This window comes from Pimephales promelas, chromosome 20 (genome assembly GCF_988280905.1).
Source record: "Pimephales promelas chromosome 20, fPimPro1.hap1.1, whole genome shotgun sequence".
Taxonomy (NCBI): domain Eukaryota; kingdom Metazoa; phylum Chordata; class Actinopteri; order Cypriniformes; family Leuciscidae; genus Pimephales; species Pimephales promelas.
Window position 1 is genome coordinate 30,427,258 of NC_142788.1, and position 17,897 is coordinate 30,445,154.

The window sequence follows — 17,897 nt, forward strand, 5'->3', positions numbered from 1 at the left end:
ACTTCCTGTGGTGCTCAATTAATGCGCTCACACACTGTAGAACGAGGAGTAAATACACAATTCATGGCATCTCTATTTTCGTTTAAGATTCCTGTTGGGGAAATTTTAAAGGGGGGGTTGACTGCGATTTCACTTTTTTGATTTTAAATAGTGTGTAATGTTGCTGTTGGTGCATGAAGAGTATCTGCAAAGTTGCAGCGCTGAAAGTTCAGCGTAAGCAGAGATATCGTCTTTTAAATATCAGGAAGTATAATTGCCTACAAAAACGACTCGATTGGGACTACAGCTTGGTTTTAGATGTCACTTACCCAGACAATTTATTCATCAACCCTCCCTCCGGAAAATGCAAAAAGGGTATTATCATATTTCAGCGGCTCGTCGAGTGTGTTGTTCACCAGCTGTCAGGTCTTCTGTGTTCGAGCTTCCCACGGACGCTGTACTTCGTCCACAATGGATACAATTTATGTTTGATTATGTTCCTGAAAATGACGATTGTAATCTAGCTCTCTGTGCTGCACATTTACGGAAGACAGCTTCCAGAATCTCCATGAATTCAATGCCGGATTCAACAAGAAACTGTTACTAAAACATAAAGCAGTTTCAACTTTAAAACCAGAGGCAGCAGTTGTTGGGCCACAACCTGTAAGTAGGATAAGACTATGTCTTTGCATGTAGCTATAATTGCAGATGTAGCCTTGTGGGGTTATTTTTCAAATGCCAGCGCTGGCTTTATAGCCACTAGGCTACTAGTTATACTGTTTTGTGTCTACGACAAACGAGTACAAACATTATGGACCTGAATTTTGTATAAGTGCTAATGTTGTAAACGTATTTTTCATATATGTTTTATGACGTTATTTTCGATTTGATCAAGAACGTAAACTTGCCAATGCTGTTTGAGTATAACATTAGTAGCCAGTCAGTTGCTATTGTTGCCAGTCAGATGCTATTGTGTAAAAACAAACGTGTATAAAGTAAAAAAATTTAGCAAATTAACATTCAGAAACGTTTAGTAAGAGCCGTGTGTGGTGAGGTTCTGTTTGACTCGATTCATCGCGGCTTTCTCGGTCTGATTCTGCCTCACTGATACTGCAGTTCGACACATATTTACATCTGGACCGGAGCTCATGACGTGCACGTTTCGCCCGTAAAGGTAATGGGTGTTAACCTTCCGGACAACGTGAGCGACAGTTTAGCCAATCACAACACACCGGGCCAAACTAACCAATCTGAGCCCACTGCCTGTTTCTGAGGGAGTGTTTTCATAGTTCATAGCTCGTTCGAGGACAGAGGAGAGCGCGGCTGACAATAAAGGTGAACTTTATGAAAAATAAGACTTTTAAGACTTCATCATACACCCGTTGGTGTTCACTCGTCCTTCCTGTCAATATTACGTTTTCTCTCTCTTGTGGGTTTAATTGGCAGCGGTTAATGACAGTGATGTTGGACTGAAAACGGATCTGATAACCATCAAACCTAGTCAGATTTGGTCAGTGCTCACAAACACACACACACACACACACACACACACACACACACACACACACACACACACACATCATTCATAAAAACAGCTTTAATTAACATTTTAATGAAGACATTTCAGATTCAGTTCGTTCAGGTATGAGTTTAAGATCTCAGATTCTAGTTTTTATTGAGTGCTATTTCTAAATAAAATAAGTACAGCTTTTTTCAAAAACACATTCATTGGTCATTACTGGCATCCCATGTACATAATTTCCAAATAAAAATAATTCAGGTTCAATTAACTACATTCATACCTTATTATAAATTTGTTAAAGTTGTATTCTGGGTAAATGTAAATATAATTTATACTTTATGATTATTATTTGACTTATCCATCAGATTGTAAAACAAAAGAAACAATGCATATAAATGGGAACATTAGGAAACAGATCTGTGCCATCTCGTGTCTCCAAATATTTTTTTGGATTACAGTAATAGTCCTAAAGTATGATTCATTTTCTTTATGCACGATGCATTTCTCTTTGTTTTTCCTTTTATCGATGGTGAGATGTGACCTGACATGTTAGTCCTGTTGTGTGTTTCTGATGACAGCAGGTTTACTACGGTATTTCTGCTCATTTATAAGCATTTAAAACAAGTATGTTAATAAATCTGTTCTATATGTGGATATAAATTGTAATGTGTTAACACAAACACATATCTCAAGTAATTCAGTGTTAACAGCTGGAGAGAAGAGAGAGAAAATGGCTTCAGAAATTTTTCTGGAAACACTGGAAAGTTTGTAAATTTTGCATTTTGTAGAATTTCACAATGTAATTTAAAAAGCATATTATGTCAAATTTAAGTAGATTTGACAAGCAAAGTATTAATTACATGTAAGACAAAAAAAATATATAGATGTGTAACAAATTAGCCATTTACACGTGTATATATAACACACAAATATTTCATTATAGTTGATTTTTAAGGGACTGAATACATTTATTTTGTCCGCTTGTATCACATATTAATTTTCTTAATAGTTACAATGTAAAACTTATTAATTGTGCTTAGTGCAAATATTTTTGTTTTTTATTTAGATATTCTTTAAACAGCACATCCATAGTTAATCTTTTGAGAGTTTATGTTATTTAGTTCGTTTCATCTGACAGGAGTGATGATCAGTGGGTTTGAGTTTTCACCTTTATTATTAAGGCACGGGCTGAAATACGGATAGAGTTTGTCAGTGAAAGTCTGACCAGTGAAAGAGTAGAGATGAGATCTGGACTCCACGTCATAAAAAGAGACCAGACCCTCCTCATAATCCACAAACACACCAATCTTCTCAGGTTTCACTCTCAGAGATAAAGAGACAAGTGGATTTTCACAAACATAATATTGATTCTCATTCCTCAGAATCACAGTCCAGAATCCATCCTCAGGACTCAGTTTGATCACCTCCTTCCTGTTAATGGATTCTCTGGCCACTCCTAAATCCCACTCAGTCTTTCCCTTCACCTGCACCTCATAGTAAAATCTCCCTGAACTGAATCCCTGCTTTGCCAGAACACAAACACTCTTATCAAATCTCTTTGGGTTTTCTGGGACGTACTGCCAAATGTCTCCATGATTGACTTGTTTTCCATCATCAGACAGGATGAGACGTGGATTCGCTGTATCAGGATCCAGAGTCACATCCACTGAGAGAGATCAGACATTATCAGTCAACTTCAGAACAAACATTTTCAGATAGAGTATATAATTATATGATTATGATTATAAACAATGTATTGTAAGTGTATTGAAGAAAATGGTGTCAGTCACACTGTACCTGCAAACTTCTGCACAAACTCCAACCCTGTGGACACAGATGACAGAATAATGATGAATTATTTATAGCAGTGATTTCAGGTTAACAGTTTCTCTACTGGCAGCATCAGTGGCATGAGGACATTTCACTCATAAATTAAGGAAAGAAGGATACCTATTTATATGAAGAGAATTAGTTCAATTATGCAGTTTTATTTAGAGATCGCACGCTTTGCAAAAGGCTGGAAATGGAAAGTAAATATTGAAATGAAGTGTTATTTTATGTGTTTTTGAGTGAATGGAAACATCTGTTAATGTTTAATGTCCAGTGTCTGACATGTGAAAGAGTTTCTGTCACTTGCATATCTCTAAAGTAAGTTAAAGTAATATTGCAATAACTGGTTATGGCATCAGTTAAAGTTTGGATATGACTTTACATGGACGTTTAGTAAGTGATTTTATCATATCAGTCTAATGCTGACATGGCAAGTTTAAGTTATGATTATATTTTTAAACAGACTGAGATAAAATAAATGTGATGATCACCAACTTTTTATTCAACCCATAATATTCCTTGAAAAACGTAAGTTAATAACAAAACACTCTATACACTGTATTTGATATTCACACACCAGTTTGACTGAGTTTTTCATGTAGAGTCTCATCTAGAGTTTTCTTCAGTTCAGTCAGAGCTTTATACAGAGAGTTCACATTCACATCAGAGTCACTCCTGATCTCAGTCCAGTTCTTGGTGTGTGGACGAGTCTGCAGGGATGAGCTCATCTACAGTGAGAGAGAGAGAGAGAGAGAGAGAGAAGACTGGTAAATATGATCAAGTTAAAGTCAATATGTTTTACACAGGAGCTTTCTAACACAGTTGAGGCTAAACCTCTGTATGGATACGGATGGATATCACCGTACTTCCTCTAGTTGATTGATTACATGAATTGCTTATATTACCCACAGCCGGTGCCGGAAGTAAAAATTCAATACAATTTCTCCATTGACATTTGGGATATAAGCCATAAAAACGTAACCATACATGGTAGACTTAAAACCAGCTACGGCTGTACTAAGCGATTGTACTGTATATGCTCATATAAACGCCAAAAGATCATGGGGCACTAACCTTGTTTTCCGATAAATCCCTTTTAGTCACGATGTATTGAATAAGTACTTCATCATTACCCACAATCCTGAACAATCCCACAGTGATGCATCTGATTGGTGGAAGTCGTGTCACGTGTCTGAAACCCCGCGAAGGCGCTTGAAGACTGAAGATCGCGTATTGAAGTTCATTGGTCGCACTTCAGAGACGACCCCGCGCCATTGGATGTACTGTAGCCACAGCTTAGCCTATGAGCGAGCCAGATGCTCAATGTTTTAGCATGTGCATAAGCTTCAGTAAATGGAGGAAAAGGAGTTTCTCTGCACATTCACTATATAAAATTCACTGGAGGAAAAAGTTTACATGTTCGTCGTCAGATTTGGGAGTCACTCAAAAGGCTCTTTCAAGGTGGCTTGAGTCGACTTCAGTGAGGCGCGGTGGTTTATGGGAGGAGTAGTTTCTTTGCTCGGAAATGAAAATATGTACTCAGGCTTGTACCCTTGACTTTTTTTGGATTTTCTCTTCGTTTTTTCACTCGAAATGATATGTTGTATGCTCAGACATGCTCTAAAACTCTTTAGATATGGATTTTACAAAATGTCAATGGGAGAAATGAATGGGAAATTTACTTCCGGCACCAACGCTCTCTCGGGCTGTGGGCGGGACTGTGATGCTCTATTGGCTCGTTTTTTTAATACTCAAAGGTGATAGGCTTCTAGGCGAAACCCCCATTTCGTCGTCATTAGACGTAACTTGGGAGTGAATACGAAATGGAAATAGGATGCAATTAAGACTAAACTGAACTCAGGGTCTGTTTACATGACACGGTTTTTAGCTAAAAATGTTTTAAAAAATTGTGTTTTGCCCGTTCATTTACACGACGACAGCGTTTTGGGTTCCTGAAAATGCAAACGTTTGAAAATGGGATTCAAAGTACACGTTTTTAAAAGCGCAATCTCTGAAGACGATGATGTCATGCACATGCGTATTACGTGTTCAGTCTATAGTGTTTCATCGCCATCTACTGGCCTGGCAGCAGGATACAGGGTTTTTAGTCGTTTTCGCAATCCATGTGATTGGGGATCGTTTTGATAATGGTGTCATTCTCTATAGGGGTCAAGACAAAAATGCACTGCACGTACTGAAATTACAGAACACACAGATGTTGGGTCAGTTTGGTGGACCTCAAAGAACAGAGTGTGTGTCCTGTAATATTGTGCATATTGAGTGAGATGTTGCCAGACCTGTATGAGATGGAGATGATCGTCAGTGTGTGAGAGCTGCTCCAGCTCAGTGTTTCTCCTCTTCAGCTCAGTGATTTCCTGATGCAGCTCTTTAATGAGATCTTCAGCCTGTTTCTCTGCTGCTTTCTGCTGTTCCTCCATCATCTTCAGCAGATCAGACTGACATCTCTCAATGGAGCGGATCAGGTCAGTGAAGATCTTATCTTTGGAGGATTTCTCTTCCTCTGTGTTTCTCTGATGAACGAGAACAGTTCTGGTTGTTTTTCATATTCACATATTATTTACAGGGATAGTTGACCCCAAATGGAAAAATCTATCATCTTTAATGCCTCGTTTCCACTGAGGGGTACGGTACGGTACAGTACAGTACGGGTCTGGTCGGGTACACCATGATCAGGCTTGCGTTTCCACCGCCAACAGTACCCTTACCTGATAGGCGTGGTATGCTGGAAAGAAGCGATCGACGTCATTTTCGCACGAAGAAAGAGACATAGTAAACAACAATGGATGACAGACAGTAGATCTTGTTCTCACTTCTCGGCATGTTTGTCACTAGAAACAAGCGCTGGCATTAGGCATTTCCAAGAAGCCAACGCAAAGTCCGACTCAGGAGAATGATCCCGAGGACGCGAGTCCAGTAATTCTGTTAATGCAACAGTGCGTTCTTGAACACGGCCTCAGCTCGCTCTGGCTCTGCGACTCCGGTTATCTCTGTATGTTCATTTTAGGCAACAATAAAACGAAATATGTTATAAAACACCACTCTGCTTCTTTTCGATTTCATTTCAATATATTTTAAACATTCTAAAGCACACAAATGTGCAACGCATAGCCTTGATTATATTCACTGCATCTAACGTTATTTATAACAAAACTAAATATAAAACAACCCTGCCTCTTTTCGTTTAAATTTAAAACTATTTAACATACTCCAGGCAATATGTAGCCTAATGTATTGCATAGGCTATCGCATTGGTACAAATGTTGCAATAAACAACATTACAGATGATCTTGTAATAAAATAAAATATGACAAAACTCTCTTTTTGTTGAATTTCAGTTTTATCAATAATAGCCATTATAAAAGTATAAGTAAAAAGTACATAATAATATTATATATATAATACATAATATAATATAATATACAAGCTTAAATATAACATCAAGAAACAATTCAGTCAGTCAAATATACTCAGCGCTCAAAGATATGAAACTTCACGTAGCCTTCTGCCAAAACTATTGGCCAGGAAACTAATTATAGATTCACGAGACCAAAGATCACCTGTTAGGTTTATACAAGACGAACTATATCTCATGTTTAACCACTAAAGAGACGTCCGAGTCAGCGGCAAACATCAGAACGACTAGCCGAGGAAAGGCTGTTCCAGGCGGGGGACACGAGCGCGAGCGTCCGGTGATCGCTTAGAATGGATCTCAGTCAAATTATCATAAATCTATAAATAAACCACAGATTTGAGCTTTAAAAAACTACTTTCTCGCCTGAAAAACTCTTAAAACTACATTTCGTGACACAATAACAGTAGTTGTCACGATTACCAGTTGGAGTGCCCCAGAGAATCACCAGAGGGCACTCCACATCAGAACTGATCACTTCTCCAGAACTCCATTTCCCATAATGCCTCATCCCGGTGACTGATTACACACACACCTGCACCTCATCAGACTCTCTATTTAAGCCACACTCTTACACTCACCCAGTGCGAAGTATTGCATTGCTACGGCTTGTAATTTCTGAGCGTATATCCTGTTTCTGATTTCTCTGGTTTTGATCCTGGTTTGTTTCCTGACTTCTGCCTGTTTGCTGCCTGCCCTGATCTTCTGCCTGTTACCTGACGACTCTCTACGCTCACTCTCTGATATCCCTGTTTTGCTGTTTCCTGACCCCTGCCTGTTTGATGATTCTAAATACAGCTGCACATGGATCTCATCTCGTCTCCAGCTTCGTAACAGAATACTTCGCCTCTTCAGATCCAGCAGCCGAGAGAGAACCGAGATCCACCATGGACCCACTTATTAGTCTCTTCCGCCTCAGCCAAGGTAATCGTTCTATAGAGGAATATGTTGAGGAATTTTGTGAGTTATGCCATGGGGTGGACTTGGATGATTCAGTCTTAAAAGATGCTTTCCGATATGGACTTAAGGACATAATAAATTATCTCATGCCTGATAATACCCCTCAATGGACTTTATGTCAGTATATTGGATTCGCCCTGAGAATTAGCGGCTCATCATTTACTGTGGGCTTTGAGGATAAGGCCGAGGGGGCGTTCCCAGAGACCGTCCAGCCTGAGACCATCCAGCCAGAGACGCTTCACTTCACTTCTGCCGAGCCAGAGACGCTTCACTTCACTTCTGCCGAGCCAGAGACGCGTCACTTCACTTCTGCCGAGCCAGAGACGCGTCACTTCACTTCTGCCGAGCCAGAGACGCTTCACGTCACTTCTGCCGAGCCAGAGACGCTTCACTTCACTTCTGCCGAGCCAGAGACGTTTCACTTCACTTCTGCCGAGCCAGAGACGCGTCACTTCACTTCTGCCGAGCCAGAGACGCTTCAAGTCACTTCTGCCGAGCCAGAGACGCTTCAAGTCACTTCTGCCGAGCCAGAGACGCTTCAAGTCACTTCTGCCGAGCCAGAGACGCTTCACGTCACTTCTGCCGAGCCAGAGACGCTTCAAGTCACTTCTGCCGAGCCAGAGACGCTTCAAGTCACTTCTGCCGAGCCAGAGACACTTCAAGTCACTTCTGCCGAGCCAGAGACGCTTCACGTCACTTCTGCCGAGCCAGAGACGCTTCACGTCACTTCCGCCCAGCCAGAGTCTCGTCCCGCCGAGACAGCCCAGCCAGAGTCCCGTCCCGCCGAGACAGCCCAGCCAGAGTCTCGTCCCGCCGAGACAGCCCAGCCAGAGTCACGTCCCGCCGAGACAGCCCAGCCTGAGTTCCATGTCAGCCCTGCCGAGTCTGAGCCTGTTCACGTCACTTCTGCCGAGCCAGAGACGCTTCACGTCTCCGAGCCAGTGTCTACGGACAAGATGGCCGCCTCCGAGCCAGTGTCTACGCACAAGATGGCCGCCTCCGAGCCAGTGTCTACGGACAAGTTGGCCACCTCCAAGCCAGTGTCTATGGACAAGATGGCCGCCTCCATGCCAGTGTCTCCGGACAAGATGGCCGCCTCCAAGCCAGTGTCTCCGGACAAGATGGCCGCCTCCAAGCCAGTGTCTTCGGACAAGATGGTCGCCTCCAAGCCAGTGTCTCCGGCCAAGATGGCCGACCCAGTGTCTCCGGCCAAGATGGCCGACCCAGTGTCTCCGGCCAAGATGGCCGACCCAGTGTCTCCGGACAAGATGGCCGACCCAGTGTCTGTTCCTGAGCCAGTGTTTGTTTCTGTGTTTGTTTCTGTGTTTGTGACCATTTCTGTTCTAGTGTCTGTTCCTGAGCCGGTGTCTGTTCCTGAGCTGGTGTCTGGTCCCGAGCCGGTGTCTGGTCCTGAGAGGGCATCACCGCCGTGGCCGCCCGAGGGGTCCTCACCGCCGTGGCCGCCCGAGGGGTCCTCACCGCCGTGGACGCCCGAGGGGTCTTCACCGCCGTGGACACCCGAGGGTCCCACAGTTCCGCCCTGGCCACGTCCACAGCCTGCTCTGCTCTGGCCATGCCCACAGTTTGCTTCGCCTTGGACGCCCGAGGGTCCGACAGCTCCGCCCTGGCCTTCGCCTGCACAGCCTGCTCCGCTCTGGTCACCTGCACAGCCTGCTCCGCTCTGGTCACCTGCTCAGCCTGATACGCTCTGGTCACCTGCTCCTCTTCTGCTCCACGGACCTGGCCCTCCATCCCACCCCCAGATCCGCCTTCGCTCCACCGCCCACCTGGACAATTTTGTTTGTTTTGAGCGTCTGGAAGCCGCTCTTTGGGGTGGGGCTATGTCACGATTACCAGTTGGAGTGCCCCAGAGAATCACCAGAGGGCACTCCACATCAGAACTGATCACTTCTCCAGAACTCCATTTCCCATAATGCCTCATCCCGGTGACTGATTACACACACACCTGCACCTCATCAGACTCTCTATTTAAGCCACACTCTTACACTCACCCAGTGCGAAGTATTGCATTGCTACGGCTTGTAATTTCTGAGCGTATATCCTGTTTCTGATTTCTCTGGTTTTGATCCTGGTTTGTTTCCTGACTTCTGCCTGTTTGCTGCCTGCCCTGATCTTCTGCCTGTTACCTGACGACTCTCTACGCTCACTCTCTGATATCCCTGTTTTGCTGTTTCCTGACCCCTGCCTGTTTGATGATTCTAAATACAGCTGCACATGGATCTCATCTCGTCTCCAGCTTCGTAACAGTAGTATTATATTTCAACTTTATATGCTTCTAATGCCCTTGTAGCACGCGCGAGTGACGATACTCTGTCCACCAATCAGCGTTCTGCAGTGAGTCTAGCTCCACCTTTTAGTACCCTTTCACTGTGCTAGGTACCCCAACGGAAGGGTACCCAAAAAGTGGTACGGTACGGTTTCGGCTTTTTGGTACCATTCACAAGTTTTGACTGTGGAAACGCAAATAATTGCGTACCGAACTGTACCGTACCGTACCACTCAGTGGAAACGAGCCATAATTAACCTTATGTCACTTAAAATGTGTGATTTTCAGTGGAACACAAAATAATGTTTGAGGACCAGCTGTTGAAGCACTCCTATATAACTCCATACAACAGATTTGTGCTCTATGGGAAAAAAATCATTACTAGATTCATCTAGGGTTACTAGATGATGGCAGAAATATCAAATTAATTTAGCGCCTTTTATTAAATAGATTAAACTATTATGATGCATTTAATGTTTTTTGCTAGAATAGTTGAAGGATTAGTTCACTTTTGAAAAAACATTTGCTGATAATTTACTCACCCCCATGTCATCCAAGATGTCCATGTCTTTCTTTCCTCAGTCGAAAAGAAATGAAGGTTTTTGATGAAAACATTCCAGGATTTTTCTCCATATAATGGACTTACATGGGAACCGGATGGTTCAAGGTCCAAACGACAGTTAATAACAGTTTCAGATGCAGCTTCAAATGTCTTTAAACGACACCAGACGATGAATAAGGGTCTTATCATGCGAAACGAGCGCTTATTTCAAAACTTATTCCAAAAATGTAACTTTTCTAAGGACTAATGCTAGCCTTGCTATATTCTGTGAGGCGCGTTTGTAACGTCACGTAATACGTAATTACGTTTTAAAAGGTCACGGGCGACGTAGCCGGAAGTACAGAATCAAAGTGTTAACAAGTTGAATGCATAGGTTGAACGTGCAAACGAACTCAAACGCCGTTTACAAAAAAAGGAATTAAAAGGTAAAACAACGATGTCGGACGATTTTGATTCTGTACTTCCGGCTACGTCGCTCGTGACCTTTTGAACGTAATTACGTATTACGTGACTTTATAAACGCGCCTAGCATTTGTCCTTAGAAAAGTTACATTTTTGGAATAAGTTTTGAAATAAGCGATCGTTTCGCATGATAAGACCCTTATTCATCGTCTGGTGTCGTTTAAAGACATTTGAAGCTGCATCTGAAACTGTTATTAACACTATCTTTTGGACCTTGAACCATCCGGTTCCCATGTAAGTCCATTATATGGAGAAAAATCCTGGAATGTTTTCATCAAAAACCTTAATTTCTTTTCGACTGAGGAAAGGATGGACATCTTGGATGACATGGGGGTGAGTAAATTATCAGCAAAAGTTTTTTCAAAAGTGAACTACTCCTTTAAGAGAGTGAACAGAAAGTCATGATCGAAGCACAAACCTTTCTCAGCTCTACTGAGTTCTGGATCTCTTGAATCTTCTTCTCTCTGTCCTGGATCATCTGATGAATGTCTGTCCGTGTCTGAACCAGCTGATTCTACATACAGAGAAAAACACACATTTATCACTAAATATGGCTTTCCATTTTCTTACAGTCTTTTATTAAAAACCATTTACTGTGAGGATCAAATTAATTCAAAATTACAGTTTGAATCTTTTTTTAATCTTTTAACTATTTAAAAAAAAGAGACAGGTTCTTCAACATGTCAAGATGCAGGTAAAGAAAATGGTTACTAATGTGAAGGAGGGAACGGAGAAGTTACGTTTGGACTGAATGTGATCTCGCATTAGAGCCTAATCACCTTTGAGTGATAAATGACCAAGCCAATGTGAGATTTGCATTGCAATCCACTCGCCGCTTCCGGGTATATAATGCAGTTTGAAGAGTTTGAACTCTGACATTAAGTTTTCTACTGAGGAGCTGATACGGGGTCTCTGCCGTTTCAGCGAGGGTACAGGCGTTAGTAACCTAGACGTTCCCTATCAGTCAGTCATGTCGGACGTTCCCAGTCATCCAGCTGTGATATTCCACTCGACATCCGGTCCTCTGAATGAGATGCCGGGTCACCCATGGGACCACAGGGATTCACCCGTCAGGAGAGTCACACCAACAAAGGAACAACTCTCTCATTGAAAGATGATTGAAGAGCAGAATGAAACAACATCTGCTCTGTCCCGAAGCAAAAGCTTAGTGTGTGAGTTTGCACGCTGCGTTATATAATTGGAAGCGGGAGGTGGATTGGCTTGTTACCACTCGATTGAGATTGGGCTCTCGGGCGAGATCCCAATACGTCATTTCAGTCCGATGCAACGTTGAACGTGACTGACTTATACACTCTAAAAAATGCTGGGTTATTTTAACCCAATTTTGGGTCAAATTTAACCCAGCTGTTGGGTTATCTCTTATTTTGTACTCCATTACATGGGGATTGTTGGAAAAGGAGAAGAATAAGTTAAACAAACTTCTAAAGAAGGCAGGCTCTGTCGTGGGGAGTGTGTTGCCCACTGTAGACGAGATAATGCAGGATAGAATGATTGGAAAACTTTCTCTTATGATTAATCATGACCATCATCCTCTTAATGAAATTTCTCAAGCTTATGCGAGTACCCACAGCTCAAGATTAATTCATCCACGCTGTTACAAAGAGCGTTTTAGAAAATCTAATTACAATCAGTGCTATTTAAGATGATGCAGATGATGGTCATATATATAATCATGGTCATAATGCTTTGAAAAATTGATATTTGAGTACAAGACCTGTTGTTGTTGTGTTTTTATATTATTTTTATTGTATTTATGTGCTGCTGTGACATATAGACTCACCGGCCACTTTATTAGGTACACCTGTCCAACTGCTCGTTAACACTTAATTTCTAAGCAGCCAATCACATGGCGGCAACTCAGTGCATTTAGGCATGTAGACATGGTCAAGACAATCTCCTGCAGTTCAAACCGAGCATCAGTATGGGGAAGAAAGGTGATTTGAGTGACTTTGAACGTGGCATGATTGTTGGTGCCAGAAGGGCTGGTCTGAGTATTTCAGAAACTGCTAATCTACTGGGATTTTCACGCACAACCATCTCTAGGGTTTACAGAGAATGGTCCGAAAAAGAAAAAACATCCAGTGAGCGGCAGTTCTGTGGGCGGAAATGCCTTGTTGATGCCAGAGGTCAGAGGAGAATGGCCAGACTGGTTCGAGCTGATAGAAGGGCAACAGTGACTCAAATAACCACCCGTTACAACCAAGGTGGGCAGAAGAGCATCTCTGAACGCACAGTACGTCGAACTTTGAGGCAGATGGGCTACAGCAGCAGAAGACCACACCGGGTGCCACTCCTTTCAGCTAAGAACAGGAAACTGAGGCTACAATTTGCACAAGCTCATCGAAATTGGACAATAGAAGATTGGAAAAACGTTGCCTGGTCTGATGAGTCTCGATTTCTGCTGCGACATTCGGATGGTAGGGTCAGAATTTGGCGTCTACAACATGAAAGCATGGATCCATCCTGCCTTGTATCAACGGTTCAGGCTGGTGGTGGTGGTGTCATGGTGTGGGGAATATTTTCTTGGCACTCTTTGGGCCCCTTGGTACCAATTGAGCATCGTTGCAACGCCACAGCCTACCTGAGTATTGTTGCTGACCATGTCCATCCCTTTATGACCACAATGTACCCAACTTCTGATGGCTACTTTCAGCAGGATAATGCGCCATGTCATAAAGCTGGAATCATCTCAGACTGGTTTCTTGAACATGACAATGAGTTCGCTGTACTCAAATGGCCTCCACAGTCACCAGATCTCAATCCAATAGAGCATCTTTGGGATGTGGTGGAACGGGAGATTCGCATCATGGATGTGCAGCCGACAAATCTGCGGCAACTGTGTGATGCCATCATGTCAATATGGACCAAACTCCCTGAGGAATGCTTCCAGCACCTTGTTGAATCTATGCCACCAAGAATTGAGGCAGTTCTGAAGGCAAAAGGGGGTCCAACCCGTTACTAGCATGGGGTACCTAATAAAGTGGCCGGTGAGTGTAAATTTCCCCCCTGGGGATTAATAAAGTAAATCAATCAGTCAATCAAAAAATTGCATTTTTTAATCCAACAGTTGGTTTTGTCCATATTTGACCCGAAATTGGGTTAAAACAACCCAGCATTTTTTAGAGTGATAGGGAACTGAATTTCATGTGGTGTTTTGTTCGTATCTCTTTACCTTCTTCTCTCGACTCTCCTCCTCTACAGGAACAGTGTTGTGTCCCCTGTGTTCTCCTTCAGTGCAGAACAGACACACAAACATCTGATCATCTCTACAGAACAGCTCCAGAGAGGTCTTGTGTTTCTGGCATATATAATCCTCCAGATTTTCCACAGCGTTGATGAGTTTGTGTTTTTTCAGACATGGGACACTGAGATGAGGCTTCAGATGAGTCTCACAGTAAGAGCTTGGACACGTCAGGCAGGTCTTCACTGCTTTCTGCTTTCTTTCATCACAGAAGTCGCAGAACACCTCAGATCCTCCTAGATTGGGCTTCTCCTGAAAGTGTTGCGCAACATCTCTGAGTGTTGTATTAATACTGAGTTTAGGTCTTTTGCTGAATTTTGCTTTGCAGTGTGAGAGTGGACAGAAGCAGGTCTTTGAGTTCGGCCAGCACTTGCTCAGGCAGGTTCTGCAGAAGTTGTGTCCACATGGAGTGGTGACTGGATCAGTGAACACTTGCATACAGATGGAGCACTGGAGCTCCTCATTTAGTGCTGGACTGCTGGAGGATGCCATGGCTGAAAGATAAGTAATCACGACAATATATCATCTACATTGCTGAAGAGAGCAACTTTCATAATACATCATAAGTAATGTGCACTGAGTAAATTATTTTGTGTTCTAAAATCTATGTTGCATGGTTAAAAATTATAATAACTCAAATCTATGAACCACAAACACGCCATGCGTGAGTATATGAGACAGCAGTTTCTGACGGGAAGTCCCTCCATCACTAACTCTAACCTCACTGAGCCTATAAGCTCCGCCTCTAACTGCCACTCTGAGACCATGTGCTTCAGATCAATGGAGTTCGATCTATTGGGCTGCAGAAGAATCATCTAAATACAGAAACTGGGACCCACAGTACAAAAAAAGACAACACAGAAAGGCCTGAAAGTGTATTTTTATCAAACAAATAACCCACTAAATAATCATCGGTAAATCCCACGTGTCAGTTTTGTTACCCTCTACTGCACACATTGTGATGGTACATGATAAAAAAAAAATGTGTTCCACATCATTTCTTGGTTCATTTGAGAAGATTTTATTGATAAAATATTTTGTTGCCTAATGATAAATTTAAATATTACAAGAAAATGGTCATAGAGCAATGCAAAATGTATCAGAAATCTACTAACTACACTCTTAGAAGAAAAGGTTCCATATAGAACCTTAAAAGGTTCTAAAGCGCTACGTATTTGGAACCCCTAAAATGCAATGAGTGTGAACGATCACAAAATTCAAGATATGGTGGTTAAAAAATGTAATTAATCAATATCACACAAAGAGTGCCATTTCAGTTTTTATCCTCCAAAAATCTGCATGATTAAAATGTCATATTAAAGTTACTACAACAGTTTAATAAACAATAATTTAATTACAACTACATAATGTTGCAGAATAATGTAATATATGAATGAATGATAGCCTTTAAAGAACCTTTGTGCCAAAAGGGTTCTTTCTTGTCGTTATTGAACCTTTTTTAGCATAAAATGTCCTTTGGAGTTGAGTAAAGAACCCTATGCTACATATATAGAAGAGTGATATTAAGATTTGATATTGTGCACTAATACGTGATAATGTCCAAACACATTTTTAGCAAAGACATCCTTGGAAAGTACCCCTTAACACACGACGATGCCAAGGAAAAACCTTCTCTACACCTTCATTTACACACACGCTTTTTATGTACAGTTCATGTCATTTTAAATAAGATTACTAATGCAAATAATCTTACTTGTCACACCATGTGCTCCGGTGACTAAATGTGTCAGAAAAGGAAATCCCCGCTTTCAAACGGTGCTCGACTACCACACCTTATTATTACTAGACTGTTGTTTGATTATGTTTTTCACCATTCTAATTAGTTGAAATATTTTACAGAACAGGACTGAACATAGGGCTTAAGAAATATTTAAACTCTGTGTTGTAGAGGGTTAACATGTAACATTTACTAGAACTTTTACTGTTATTTTCATTCTGCCGCCAATTCAAGTACTTCCTGTTTCTAAAGTCACTTGAGTGTGACATGACCACGAATAAACAAACTTTGATTTACATCCCCCCCCCCCCCCAAAAAAAAAAGGGTCATCGAGTACTTTTACCAACAATCTGATGAATCTACTAAACTACACTGTAAAAAAATATTGTTGGTTTTAACTTAAAAAATTAAGTAACCTGGCTGCCAGGCATTGAAATAAAAAAAAAATAGTTAATACAATGAAGGATATTGATTTAATCGCCAGAAACTCAAAATATTATATTATCTGAACTATATAAATTATTTAAGTTGATTTGATAAAAGAAAAAATGTTGTAATTACAAATAATGAAAATATTTTTTTTTTACAGTGTAGCTCTTACATTTCCATCACTTACCTGTAAGTGAAGATCAGATCTGGTCATTGATTTCGGAGTTTCTGAAATTAAATGATGTTTGATGAAGCTTCCTGTTCATCTGTTTAGCTTCACTTTCACTGAAGTCTTTACACACTTGCAGTGATGCTACAGCTCCGCCCATAATCATGAATATGGAAGAGTTCTGCTGAGACTGTAATAGAGTAGGAACGTTTTAGAATGTCAAGTTTATATTCTTATTTTATCATATTTATGTATCACAGTTTACACAATTGCAGCTTGATAGAAACAACATGTTAAACATGTTTTACAGTGAAATTTTCTGTGTTCCCTTTCAGTCGGTTACTCCCAACGTCACGTCGGGTTAGAACGATAAAATTGGGATTATATAGCCTATTACATATCGGTGCATATTGGTGTCAATATGGCAAGCCAAACATGCCTAAATCTGCAGAAACGTTTGTATTTTAATCGGCAATTTTAATCAGAGTTATACCTGCCAGACGAACAAAGAAAAAATATGATCTAATAGTGTTGGTTATATTATGACATTCATCATTTGAAATTTGTATTTGCGATTTATTCTGTTGGTTACAGCATAACTGAGATTCTGCATGAATACCCAGAATTTGAGATTGTTGTTTAAAAAAAAGTTGTTTAAAAAAATCTTTCTTTTAGGCACACAGACCTCAAGATTCAGTCAATGCTTCTCAAGAATGGTGACAAGCAGAATATTCAATTAGGAAAAGTAAATATAGACAATTCAGATCATAATTTATTCATACCGCAATGCATGATGGGAGCCATTAATGAGTTGTGATTGGTGGCAACAATGATTATTATTGTCACCATGGTTGAGATAAACAGGCTAATTATTGATGTCTGTGTTTCTCAATAGAAATGAAAGTGATTTGATCAGAACAATTTTTATTAAATGTTTTGGATTATAAGAAAAATATGGATTATCATATGCTGTAGACTCACCAAACTGTTGCTAACAAGTTAAACCAAAACCTCTGAATAAGTTAAATTTTTCAGATCACAGTATGATTATGTCAAACATAACCAACACTATCAAATCACAGTTTTCTTTGTTTATTTGACTGTTATAAATCAATAACAGCAGACAAAGTTTAAAAATGTAAGTTTAAGTGTCAAGAGCCCAACACTAAAGCAAACACTGATCGCCATAACATTGGCTTACAATTTTAGATTTTCTCCTTGTGATTCTGCTTTAGGTGTCTTCAATAATGCTCAATCATCACTCAAT

General features: G+C 41.0%; 1 protein-coding gene across 2 annotated transcripts; it reads right to left on the reverse strand.

The window, feature by feature from the left end:
- Positions 1 to 1,557: 1,557 nt before the first annotated feature.
- On the reverse strand, positions 1,558 to 16,740 carry LOC120471110 (zinc-binding protein A33). Of its 2 annotated transcripts, XM_039660844.2 has the most exons (7): positions 16,649 to 16,740; positions 14,226 to 14,788; positions 11,451 to 11,546; positions 5,629 to 5,862; positions 3,909 to 4,059; positions 3,299 to 3,325; positions 1,558 to 3,167 (listed from the first exon to the last, which is right to left on the reverse strand). In XM_039660844.2, exons 2-7 carry the CDS (start codon positions 14,784 to 14,786, stop codon positions 2,629 to 2,631), a joined length of 1,608 nt encoding a protein of 535 aa, XP_039516778.2. In that variant the 5' UTR covers positions 14,787 to 14,788; positions 16,649 to 16,740; the 3' UTR covers positions 1,558 to 2,628. The 2 variants fall into 2 exon arrangements, with proteins under 2 accessions (XP_039516778.2, XP_088980893.1); XM_089124767.1 differs by lacking the exon at positions 5,629 to 5,862.
- Positions 16,741 to 17,897: the final 1,157 nt, after the last annotated feature.

What these genes read in the sequence shown, in the direction of transcription:
- LOC120471110 (XM_039660844.2), bottom strand. Translation starts at nt 14,786, where the DNA reads ATGGCATCCTCCAGCAGTCCAGCACTAAATGAGGAGCTCCAGTGCTCC. An exon ending in AGGAGAGTCGAGAGAAGAAG is followed by an intron (nt 11,547 to 14,225) that starts GTAAAGAGATAC and finishes CTCTGTATGTAG; the next exon opens with AATCAGCTGGTTCAGACACG. An exon ending in ATCATCTCCATCTCATACAG is followed by an intron (nt 4,060 to 5,628) that starts GTCTGGCAACAT and finishes CTCTCACTGTAG; the next exon opens with ATGAGCTCATCCCTGCAGAC.